This window comes from Neovison vison, chromosome 3, assembly GCF_020171115.1.
Source record: "Neovison vison isolate M4711 chromosome 3, ASM_NN_V1, whole genome shotgun sequence".
In the NCBI taxonomy this organism is placed as follows: Eukaryota; Metazoa; Chordata; class Mammalia; order Carnivora; family Mustelidae; genus Neogale; species Neogale vison.
This window is the reverse complement of record NC_058093.1, coordinates 63262320-63275511: the sequence shown is the minus strand read 5'-3', so window position 1 is coordinate 63275511 and position 13192 is coordinate 63262320. Positions and strand designations below refer to the sequence as shown.

General features: G+C 37.2%; 1 protein-coding gene and 1 long non-coding RNA gene across 3 annotated transcripts in view; one reads left to right on the top strand and one right to left on the bottom strand.

Moving 5' to 3' along the window:
• Positions 1–13192, top strand: part of SCN9A (sodium voltage-gated channel alpha subunit 9) — a 171193-nt gene that overhangs the window by 76543 nt on the left and 81458 nt on the right. The window contains exons 6-10 of the mRNA XM_044242258.1: positions 191–282; positions 1261–1470; positions 8538–8601; positions 9798–9939; positions 12034–12240. Coding sequence (XP_044098193.1) covers positions 191–282; positions 1261–1470; positions 8538–8601; positions 9798–9939; positions 12034–12240 — 715 coding nt within the window. The remainder of the gene's footprint in view (positions 1–190; positions 283–1260; positions 1471–8537; positions 8602–9797; positions 9940–12033; positions 12241–13192) is intronic.
• The window catches only part of LOC122902555, a 35437-nt gene that overhangs the window by 21506 nt on the left and 739 nt on the right, over positions 1–13192 (bottom strand). For both annotated transcript variants that reach the window (XR_006383819.1, XR_006383820.1), the window contains exons 2-4: positions 11254–11360; positions 9056–9162; positions 6015–6201 (exon numbers count right to left, since the gene is read on the bottom strand). This is a non-coding gene — a long non-coding RNA (uncharacterized LOC122902555). The remainder of the gene's footprint in view (positions 1–6014; positions 6202–9055; positions 9163–11253; positions 11361–13192) is intronic.

Below are 13192 nucleotides of genomic sequence, written 5' to 3'. Positions count from 1 at the left end.
TTTTGCTCACATAAAAGGGGTCAAATCAAATCTAATCAAATTAAATTAGTTGTGATGGGGAAAAAAAAGACTTGCATAACTACCCATTTAAATAAGAATTTTCCAAATATAGGCAACACCTTGAGTAAAGGCACAGGTAAGTATCATAGACTCGATCTAAATTCTGAATAACTCTGATTTAATTCTACAGGTATTTAACAGAATTTGTAAACCTAGGCAATGTTTCAGCTCTTCGAACTTTCAGAGTGTTGAGAGCTTTGAAAACTATTTCTGTAATTCCAGGTAAGGAATGATTGGTGTGAAGCATTAGGCCACTCATAACTCCAACTATTTGGGAGTTGTTCTTCGTTTGTTTGTGTGTGTGTTGTCACTGTGTTGTGTGTGAACTCCCTATTACAGATATGTGACAGAGTTTGTGGACCTGGGCAATGTCTCAGCGCTGAGAACATTCAGAGTTCTCCGAGCACTGAAAACAATTTCAGTCATTCCAGGTGAGAGTGGGGTTAAACACCGGGGCTGACTTTGATCATTTGGAGGAAAGACAAGAACGACTTTCTCTTATGCAATTTTAATTAAATTTGATTTTTTCTGTTTTTCACAATCATTAAAAGTCAGCCTTTGAGTTTAATCAACTGCATGGGTCTTAGAGGATGAAGATGGCCATTTGGCTCACATCTCAACTTGAAATTTTCCCTCCTGTGTAACAGATGATTTTCCATTTTGTTTAGTCGGGAATGAAAATTTCAATTTGTTTTTATTGCTTTTCATATAGTTAGGAAAAGAGATTAAAAAAATACATCAGCATGGGGGTGTTGCATGTCTTACTCTTTTTTAGCTTTCCACAACAAACCGTTTCTTAACTGAAAATTAGTTGTCACTCTGCGCTGCAATTCAGCCTCTTTGTTTTAATGTCTTTCCAGAGAGATGGTTTGTTTGACAAGCATTTGCAAATTGGCCCTTTAAAAAATTATTTTTACAAGCAAATATGGTGTGAGCAACCAAATTATTCATTTTGACAATTTGGTTACTCTTTGGAAATAGTTCACAATTTTTATCCTTTGCTGTAATATATAGAAACAAAATATATATGAAACAGCAAATCTACCCTTTTGAGATAGTAGGCTTTTTTCAAACTAGGTTATTTAAAGTCATCGATTTGATATAATGCATGCATTTTTAGGAAAGCTCGTGTTTTGTTTTTATTTCTCATTCAGAGGCTTTATTTCATTAGGAACACTTTTTTTTGGCCCCTGTGTTCAGGCCTGAAGACCATCGTGGGGGCCCTAATCCAGTCGGTGAAGAAGCTCTCGGATGTCATGATTCTGACTGTGTTCTGTCTGAGCGTGTTTGCCCTGATTGGGCTGCAGCTGTTCATGGGCAACCTGAAGCATAAGTGTCTGAGGGATCCGCTGGAAAATAATGAAACATTAGAAAGCATCATAGATACCCTTGAAGAAGAAGACTATAAAAGTAAGACTGTCCCTGAAGTTGTTAATAGGTTGAAATAAGATTGTTTGCTTTTAACCATGAAATGTTGCTTTCCTTTTAATTATTTCAAAATTGTTCAAATATATAGAAAGTTGCCACTGTATGCATTTGGATCCTGTTATATTTTCATAAATCTCCCTGGTTCTAAGGTTTCTAGCAGTTCTGGTATTAGACACATGATATAGTTCCATAATTCCCAATTTCTGTAAGATAAAAATGAATAAATTTGCTCTAGAGAAATAAATTTGGCTGTGACTTAATATTAACGATTACATTTCATCATAAGACATATTATGTGTTTTAAATACTGTAGTTTTATTGTAAATTTCATACTTATTTATTATTAATAAATAAATTTATTAATTTATTTATTATAGGATAATATAATTATATTTTTACATTTGCATTATACTTAATATCTATAACATATATAGTTGTATAAATCCTACTATAACAATCATATTAATTATCACATATTAAAATGTATGCTTGATAGTATTTCTGAAGATTTGTATAAAGCAGAATGGTTTTCTCAGCACTATCCCTATAATCAATGATGAGTTTCTAAGCTCTTTCTAAGGGCTTCCCTCAATCTAGCCAGTGGCATTATATCAAAGTTTAATTCCATCAAACCTAGTTATGTAGGAAACAGATGAGTTGATCTGTACACACAGTCTCAAAGTCTACTTAATTCACAAGTGTGTTTTAGAATATCTTACAGAAGGCCCAAACTGCATGTTTTCTGAACAGATCTCCCCTAATGCAGTTTCTCTTGGCAGAGCTGTTGATGAATTTGGGTGACAGTGAGATCAAACAAGATTGTGCTTTCCTTCTAACACCCAGTGTGTCTCTGTGCTGTTGCCCACATGAATCCATAAACCTTAATAGATACTTAGATCCAGAGTGGGAGTGGGGACATCAAGAAATCTTCCAAGTGGATATGTCTTTGGCAGAATAAGATCAAGGAGTAAAGGTCAGGATTCTCCTTGGATTATGAAGGGTATACATCATTTTCTCACTTTACTAAATGTGTACTCTCCCACTCACTGGGGAAGATAGAAGCAATAAAACCTAGCTAATATAGTAAAAGGCTATAAATAAAGAAAACAGAAAAAAATATAGAAGCCTAAAATGAGAAAACTGAAGGTTTTCAAGTAAAATATTTCATGTATAATTTCTTTAATGCCAGTGTTTGATGATGAGGAATTTAGCATATTCTCACTTCCATTTTATTTTTACTTATTTTTCCAGTTTCTGATTTATATCAGTATAATCTTAAATTTTATTTTCAATTTACAAAGAATTTTATTCCTTAATTTACATACTGTAAAAGTAATACATCTTATGGGTAATTGTTGACATTTACAATTAAAAATCAGTTTACAATACTTACTTAAAATTAACTTTTTTTTTTTTTTTTTGTACTAGGGTCATTACCAGTTCTTTTAGTTTGATTGCATGTAGGGTTAAGGTTGGGTGTCTATTGGATTTAAACTAGACAAGGAAAGAAGTGAACCCAAGAGTTGGTTGATAGATTATGAGAAAGTGGTGAAGTAACTGAATTAGGATTCTTGAAGAGATCAAAGAATTACAATGGTAAAGGCTGCCTACAGAGAAATCCTGAATATGTTCTGAAGGTCTTTTCTAGTACCCACAGCAAAGCCTTTTTTCGAGGTGTTTTTTATTTTTATTTTTTTTTATTTTTTTAAGATTTTATTTATTTATTTGTCAGAGAGAGAGAGAGCGAGAGTGAGCACAGGCAGACAGAGAGGCAGGCAGAGTCAGCGGGAGAAGCAGGCTCTCCGTGGAGCAAGGAGCCCGATGTGGGACTCGATCCCAGGACGCTGGGACCATGACCTGAGCCGAAGGCAGTTGCTTAACCAACTGAGCCACCCAGGCATCCCTGGAGGTGTTTTTTAAATGTATTATCAAATCAATGAGCCCACTCTCTAACCTTGTGTTTCAAAAACATACAATTTATAGATTTCCATTAAAGCTGAGCACTGTCTACTTTGATGCTCATCAAAATCCCTCCTTGCTACTACAGGTGAAGGAAAGGTTCAGGTGCACAGTCAGTAGCTAAATTTCCAGTAGCTATTGTACTTTAATATGGTGTAGTTCTGTTGGGATAAAGAAAGATAGTCTCTTATTCCTATTTCCTGGGTGTTTGACACTGATGAAGAAAAGTTCCTGGAAAAAGCACAGTATTGGTTGCACTACTCCCGGGGCTTTTCCTGTCTTTATCTACAGTGCTTTCCTTGTGGGGACGCCTAACAATGCAGTCCCCCAGAATGCCGTGTGTTAACTTGCAGGCATTCTGCCTCTACCTGATCCCCTGCACTAGTGTTCTCAGAGTTGACTGATTATTGCCTCCTGGTTGAGGAATAAGCCCTTCACTCCAAAAGCCCAAGTCATACACATAGTTGCAAAAAGCTGTCTTTCTGAGCCAGGCTGGATAAAACTACTCATAGGATGTCTAGGTCACCAATTAGGTCTTACCATTCTGTACCATTGGCCTTGAAATTAAAAAGAAATTTCCTCAGAATCTGCACTCAATTGAATGTCGGACTTTTGTTGTATGGATTTTCCAATTTTCTATTTCCTTTTGTCCCCTTATGTCTTCCACTGTGAGGTTGAGGCTTATCTATTACTATACACCCTTTGTTATTATACTGAATTATGTCTATTTAACAGCTTTATTGACATAATTCACATACTATGAATTCCTCCCTTTTAAAGTATACAATTCAATGTTTTATAGTATATTCACAATATAGTCACATTATGCAATAATCACAAATTTTAGAATAATTTCATCTCCCTCTAAAGAAATCCGGTACTCATTGGCAATTGCTCTCCATTCCCTCCACCCCCCAGCCCCCAACGACCACTAATTTACTTTCTGTCTCTATGAATTTACCTATTCTGAACATTTTTTATACATGAAATCATACAATATGTGGTCTTTGTGTCTGGCTTCTTTCACTTAGCATGTTTTCAAGGTTCATCTGTGCAGCAGTAATTCATTTCTTTTTAACTGCTAAATAATTTTCCATTGTATGTACATACTACATTTTGATTATTCATTAATTGATGAACATCTGAGTTCTTTCTACTTTGGGGATATTGTGAATAATCCTATGATGGACATTCATGAGTAAGTTTTACTGTGGGCATAAGTTTTTATTTCTCTTTGCCTTATGTTTTCCCTTTCCATGTTAACCTTAATACTCCTGAGGCTAATTCTAATAATTTAATGTCTGCTTGCTTAGGGATTATTTTAAAGTGTTCTGTAAGAGCAGAGTGAGCTACTGCCCTTGCTTTACCTTTCTTCGGTCTCATACTGACTTGAATCTCTTTGCCCTGTCATGTGCTAGCACAGGCAGCTCTAGAACCCTTTCTTTCCTTCTTCTTCTTCTTTTTATTAACATATAATGTATTATTTGCCCCAGGGGTACAGGTCTGTGAATCATCAGGCTTACACATTTCACAGCTCTCACCATGACATATACCCTCCCCAATGTCCATAACCCAGCCACCTTATCTCTACTCCTCCCACCCCCCAGCAACCCTGTTTGTTTTGTGATATTGAGAGTCTCTTATGGTTTGTCGCCCTCCCGATCCCACCTTGTTTCATTTCTTCCTTTGCTACCCCCACAGCCTCCCACCCTGCCTCTCAAATTCCTCATATCAGAGAGATCATATGATAATTGTGTTTCTCTGATTGACTTATTTTGCTCAGTATAATACCCTCTAGTTCCACCCACGTCATCACAAATGGCAAGATTTCATTTCTTTTTTTTTTTTTTAAGATTTTATTTATTCATTTGACAGAGATCACAAGTAGGCAGAGAGGCAGGCAGAGAGAGAGAGGAAGGGAAGCAGACTCCCTGCTGGGCAGAGAGCCCGACGCGGGGCTTGACCCCAGGACCCTGGGATCATGACCTGAGCCGAAGGCAGAGGCTTTAACCCACTGAGCCACCCAGGCACCCCAAGATTTCATTTCTTTTGATGGCTGCATAGTATTCCATTGTGTATATATACCACCTCTTCTTTATCTTGATGGACATCTAGGTTCTTTCCATAGTTTTGCTATTGTGGCCATTGCTGCTATAAACATTCGGGTGCATGTGCCCCTTCAATCATTACAGCTGTATCTTTAGGATAAATACCCAGTAGTGCGATTGCTGGGTCATAGGTAGCTCTAGAGCCCTATAAAGCAGCTCTTCAGTGGTTGGTAACCATGAGCCAGAGGTACTTTAAAGGATAATTCTAAAGTAATCCTTCCACAAGAAAATTATCACAGAAGCTTATATACAAAAAATTGCTTCTTAACCTCCTCCATCCTCATTCCGTCATACCCGCCCTACCTCAGGCACAGCTTTTCCAAAAAGTTGTTCGTGTAACATTCTCACCTAAATTTTCACCTCAAACTAAGAGAGGCTTTATTGTTTTGTTTGTGACTTCTAAGATTTGTGTCTTCTGTGTAAGACAAAATGAGGTGAAAATCAGTCTGTTACTCTTACCTGGAATGGTTTGATAGTTTAATAATGCCAGCCGCTGCTGTCTGAGCAGCTGTGTAGAATGTGTGGATCACTGGATTGCTTTACATGCAATATCCTATTTGTGCTCTTCCACATCTCCACAAAGCAGGCACTCGAAGCACGTTTTGCAGTTGCAGTGGCTAACCATTAAAGTGGTAAGATCATTCACCTGCACAGAAAGGGGTAGAAGCAACATTCAAATCCGTGTATATCTGACTTGAAAGTCTTTCTTCCACTATCACTCCAAAGGCCTCTAATAATTTTATCTTTATTTCTTTGATTTGAGCCCAATAGGAAGATGGGCCCTTATTAGAAGGCATGGATATTTGTCAGTTCTTTATACATTTACTGTGTGTGGTTTGGATCAGCTCCCTGTCTTAAGAGTAAGCCTTGATACTATATAGAGGAAGAGATTATGAGACCCCTTACGCCTGAAAATGGGCACAGAGGGTACCACGATGAGAAAATGTGCATTTAGTTCACTGCCATATCCTCAATATTCGGAACTTCGTAAGTCCTGTGTAAATACTAACAGCTGACTGAAGGAGAGAATTTCAGGAGACAGGGTGTGTCCACTTAAAATACTGCCTCGCTGTCTCCACCTCTTCTAGAATACTTTGGGCATCTACTGGGGGCTCCCTTCCATCTTTTTTCTCACCTTCCCTTTCTGAGTTACACTTTCACTTTGGGTTCCCTCAAGCCCCGTGGCTTTGAAAACTATCTACTTGGTGATTGTAATTCTGGTGTCCTCCCTCCCCCATGCCGACACCAGCAGAAGTCCTGTCTACACTGTTTGCATCCTCTTCCTCCCCTTCACAGCTACTCTCTGAGTTTTAGTCATGTCACCTCTCACTGTAGTCACTTAAGTCATGTCCCTGCTTTCATACTTGCTCTCTTATAGTCCACAGTCCACAAAACAACCAGTGGGACATTTAAAAATGGTGATTATCTCCCATTTCTACCTCCCACTTCTATCACTGTAACCATACTTAAAGCCCAAACTTCCTTCCATAACACAAAAGCTTACATCATCTGACCCATGCTTACCCCTGCCACATAGTTCTCTCCACTCACTACACTGTAGCCAGGCTGACTATCTTGCTGGTTCTTTCCTACACCAACTTCACTTTTGCCTCAGGACCTTCACTCCTGCTCTTGACTCTGCCAAAATATCTCTGCACCGGGGTCTTTGGATGGCTGGCTTCTTTGTACATGTAGGCCCTACTTCAAATGTCGTATCTGGACAAAGGCCTTCCCTGGCCACATTTTATCACATTGGCTTCTTTTCTTTCTTTTTTTTTTTTCTAATGTTGTATTTTTTTTAAATAAACTTTTTATTTTTTATTAACATATAAGGTATATTATTAGCCCCAGAGGTACAGGTCTGTGAATCGTCAGGTTTACATGCTTCATAGCACTCACCATAGCATATACCTTCCCCAGTGTCCATAACCCAAACACCCTCTCCCTACCCCTCTCCCCCCAGCAACCCTCAGTTTGTTTTGTGAGATTAAAAGTCTCTTATGGTATGTCTCCCTCCCGATCCCCTCTTGTTTTATTTTTTCCTTCCCTACCCCCTAAGCCCCCCACTTTACCTCTCAAATTCCTCATATCAGGGAGATCATCTGATAATTGTCTTTCTCTGATGACTTATTTTGCTCAGCATAATACCCTCTAGCTCCATCCACGTCATTGCAAAAGGCAAGATTTCATTTCTTTTGATGAATGCATAGTATTCCATTATATATATATATATATATATATATATATAAAAAATATATATCACATCTTCTTTATCCATTCATCTGTTGATGGACATCTAGGCTCTTTCCATAGTTTGGCTATTGTGGACACTGCTTCTATAAACTTCTATAAACATTCGGGTATACATGTCCTTTCAGATCACTACATTTGTATCTTTAGGGTAAATACCCAGTAGTGCAATTGCTGGGTCGTAGGGTAGCTCTATTTTCAACTTTTTGAGGAACCTCCATACTGTTTTCCAGAGTGGCTGCACCAGCTTGCATTCCCACCAACAGTGTAGGAGGGTTCCCCTTTCCCTGCATCCTCACCGGCATCTGTCATTTCCTGACTTGTTAATTTTAGCCATTCTGGTGGGTGAGGGTGTATCTCATTGTGATTTTGATTTGTATTTCCCTGATGACATTGGCTTATTTTCTTTAGGACATTTATCATTATTTGAAAATACCTTGTTTATTTATTTATTTATTTATTTATCCTCCATCCCCATTTTCCACCCATACCTACACATAAAGATCCATAAAATTAATGATCTTGTTTATTATGCTTTTATTATTATATTCACTGCCTGGCCCATGAGAGGTTATCAATAAGTATTTGAGGGAGAATATATGAGAATATAATAAATAAATGAATGCACATTGCCCGAGACTGGGCCTGAATGTATGTGAACATGTCTCTACTAATTAACCTATCTTCTGGGTCACTCTCTAATGTTCTATTGTTGAATTTCTTCCTAAACAGAATATTTTTATTACTTGGAGGGATCTAAAGATGCTCTCCTTTGTGGTTTGAGCACAGATTCAGGGTAAGTAATATTTGTTTTTAGTCAAAAGGTTACCAAAAAGGGAAATCATATCCAATCAATTTTTTAAAATCAGAACCTTTGATTTTATATTGTTTTCATATATTTCGTGGCATTATTCTGTCCCACAGTGAGCCCATACTTTAAGACATTTATGGTTAATGTACACTTCTGAAACCAAAACTTGGAGGTAGTGCTTGAAGTGAAACAAGATACAAGTCATAAAAATCTTAAGAGAGTAGAAAAGTCACTTCTGGAAAACCCCACCAAAAGTTGGCTGGATAGTTTCAAGTCTTTCTTCTTTCTGGAAAGAAGAGTGACAAAACCAACATCCTATTCCCAAATTCTACCCTTTTTCCAATCAAGAATGACTCATAGTTGACTGAATGCAGTGACACTTCAGTCACTCTGAAAGGAACTCATGGACTTGGGTAAAGATACTTTAAGAATCTCTTACCTATGCGAAATACCCATCTCACGGTTTCCCCTGTACACCGACTTCATTTCTGAAGGCAGAGCTTTTGTTCTTGCTGTCCCTCTGACCAGATATTTCTTCACCAGGCTCTGTGCATACAGGGAACATTAAACAAATAAGGTTGCTTCTCCTAGACACAGCTCAGAACACTCTTCAATGGCATCGTGGGTACAAATCCACCAATTTTAGAAAAATATCATAAAGCTACAAATCTTTATGAACTTACACAATTTCTCTACTTAGGCTATTTTTATTCTAATTAATCCAAGAATAATTTGGGTTCCCCAGTTTTGGTAGAGGCCTATTTATCAATATTTATAGTGGAAGAACTATTATTTGGCATCTGGTGGAAGTTTCCAGTTTTTAATGATGATGCTAATAGCAGATCCCATTTATTAAGTGCTTTGTATATAAAGGAACTAGGCTGAGTAATGTGCATATATCACCTTTTTAATCTTCACTTTTTGAGGTAGGTGTTACGTCTTCTTACAGAAAGAGTGAACTGCGCCTTGGAGAAGCTCAGTAATTTGACGAAGTCACCAACTAGTAAATCGTAGGGAGAGGATTCAAACCCATTTCTTCCTGCTTCCCAATAATGTGTTCTTAATTGTTATTCAGTATTGTCCCCCTAGAAGAGGAACCTGGAATATCTAATTGTTCTGTAGTACTCTTTAACTTGCATCCTGGAAACATTCTAACTTGTGATGTTCTTTTTCATATGTAGCCAGTGTCCAGAAGGGTACAGGTGTGTGAAAGCTGGCAGAAACCCTGATTATGGCTACACGAGCTTTGACACTTTCAGTTGGGCCTTCTTGGCCTTGTTTCGGCTAATGACCCAGGATTACTGGGAAAACCTTTACCAACAGGTGAGTGACAAGAGAAACATTCATTGCATTTTTGAATGGCATAAAAAGCTGGTGAATGTTCCTTGCTGGACTTTATGAGAGATGTTTTATTCAAATCAGAAAGGTCAAAATCCTATTATCTTATCACTAAAATTAGATGTGTTTTACTTCCAGCACTGTTAGAGTGGGTAATTCTTAAAATCATAAATTATTGTCTTATCCTTTCTTGGCTTATTTGATCTCTAGTTCCCTTTCCCTCTTTCAGAATATAGCATCCCCTGGAGCCCTAGGTAAATAGCAGGAAATGCACTGTCATGGGCTCTTATAGCTCTCCTGTCCATGCTGGTTTCTGCACATGCTGGCCTACTCCGATGCCCAAAGAACAGGCTCTCCTAGATTCATCATGCTTTAGTTTTTTAATTCCCAGGTACAGTTATTATGAATTAAATTGTATCCCCTCCCATTCATATGATAAAGCCCTAACTCTTTGTGCCTTAGAATGACTATTTTTGGAGAAGAGATAACTAAATTGAAATGAGGCATTTGGGTGGGTCCCAATCCAATCTGATATGTCCTTATAAGAAGAGGAGATTAGGACCTGACAGACACCAGAAATGTGCCTACACCCAGAAAAAAGACTGGGTCAGGACTCAGAAGGCAACCATCTGCCAGCCCAGGAAAGAAGCCTCAGGAGAAATCCAGCCCACAGACAAGTTGATACTCCATCCTCTAGGCCTGCAACAAATAACATTTCTGTTGTGTCAGCCCCCAGTCTGTGGTAGTTTGTTATGGTAACCCTAAAAACCAATACAAGAATTGAAGACCCTGTTCACTTCTCTAAATGTTCCTGTTCCCCCAAATAAATAAATAAATAAATAAATAAATAAATAAATGTTCCTGTCCCAGTTCAATTGCTCCTTCCTCTAGACCTCCACGCCCTTTGAATATCCCCCAGTTTATCCATCACTTATCCTGTAATTGTGAGTTCACGTGGCCGTCTCCTCCAGCTTGGATGTGATCCTTTGGGCCTATGGGTTGCATCTTTTCACTTACATATTCTTAGAACCCAGTCCCAAGAGGAAGGAGGTGAAAATGGTTATTCTCTATTATAAATGAAAATGAATCACTTTTCTCAGAATTGCCAGGTTCTTCTTTTGGCCTGTTCTTTGTTGACTTCCCTTCTGATAATATTATAAATGAATATAGAAATTCTGTAAGAATATACTTCAGAGGAAAAAAGGAATCCAGACAACTTTAAGTATATAAAAAGATGCTCAGTTTTTCTCAAAATGAAAGACAGGCCAATTAAAGCTGGAGTGACCTCTAATTTCTTACCGCTTAGAATGGTGGAGATCAAAAGAGAACGCTGTCTGGCTGAGATGTGGGGAGGCAGACTTTCTCACACATTGCTGGGAACTGCTGTAGAGTGCAACATGGAGTTCCTATGAAAATGAAAATAAATATACCCATTAACCTAACAGCCCCACTACTAAAAACTTGCGTAACAACAGTGACTGATAGAAAAGGGAAATGAAGAGGCATCAGAGATAGGAGATATTTTTCATGTAACAGCTTTTTATAACATTTGAATTTTTTTAACCATAGACTGCATTCAAAAATTTTTAATACATGTTAATGGAAAATAAATATAAGAGTAGATGAGCAGATAAGATCATTCAGTAAAGCTGTCTACTTTGTGTGAACATAATATACCGTCATTAATATTTCCTAGTAGAGATAGAATTTGATCAGTAAAAAAGAACATAGATATCATTTAGTCCTCTAATTTGATAATGAGCAGAACAGTTAGTTTTTGAGTAATTTTCAGACTGTGGATAAACAAAAAAGTTAAGATTATTAGTCTTAAAAATAGTAAAGAATCATATCTAATTTTAATATAAGTTTAATAGGTTGCTACATCCTTTGTACTAAAAAAGTGTGCAGTTTAATACAGATTGTTTTCTTTAGAGATATAATTCTATTCCTCCATATTTTTTATAACATGAGATTATATCAAACTACCCCACCTCCTCTATGCCTAATATGCCATTCAAGTTGAAATAATTTACCAAAGACCTTTGTATTCCTAAAATAATGATTTCCATTTTTCCCTAGACGCTGCGTGCTGCTGGGAAAACCTACATGATCTTCTTTGTTGTGGTGATTTTTCTGGGCTCCTTTTATCTAATAAACTTGATTCTTGCTGTGGTTGCCATGGCCTATGAAGAACAGAACCAGGCAAACATAGAAGAAGCGAAGCAAAAGGAGTTAGAATTTCAACAGATGTTAGATCGTCTTAAAAAAGAGCAAGAAGAAGCTGAGGTATTATTACTTGGTTTAAAATTCTTTCTAGAAGTCCAAGTCCAAAGGGGAATAGCAAAGGCTCTGTGGCCTTCCCTAGGGAGATTTCCTCACTGGATTTTTAAACATAAACAGAATTTTCTTCTTAAATTCTGCGGTGGTCAATCCAATTCTGGATTGAGTTAGAATCGGCATGTGCCCCACTGTACCTTTCCCCCTAATCAGCTCACTCCAGCACAGAAAATGTTCTAGGCCATTTCTCCTAAACCTGTTATCCACGATGCCTCAGTATATATAGTATCATGCCAAGTCCCAAAACAGATACGGTGTGTTTCACCAGAGTAACAATTGCATACAAAAGTTCAGGGAAAATTATTTAAATGTTTATGATAACAGATACTCTATGGGGTAGAAACCAAAATGTGCATCGATTTTTGTTAATGTGGCAGGAACTTTTAAGATAAAAAACACGAGATGTTAAGGAACTCTATACTTATGGTTGTGGCCACTTTAGGCTAAGGCACAAATTCTTGAGGATCCTTCCTCATTCCCGTCTCCAGAAGGAACCCTTCAGTGGAAAAGTTTGCAAAGGTTTATACTAAAAGAACACAAATTTAAATATTCTGCAAGAGTTTAAAATTTATTTGATGGTTCAACCTGGTTAAATATCTTCAAAGTATCTAACTTATTAGGGGGAAGGTAGTGATGTGTAATGCAGAAAGATGTTCAGTGCACTATCTGATAATATTAAAAATCAGAAAACATTTAAATTTTTAAAAATTAAAAAATGGTTAATAGAATTATGATATTTTTGTGTCTCAGAGTATTATTCAGCCCTAAAATTGTGTTTTAAGAATATTGTTAACAGTGAAAAGTATTAATATAATAATGTATTATGTAGTAGGATACAAACTTGAGTATAATAAGGATACAATTTAAATATTATGTATAAAGGTTAGAAGAAATATTAACA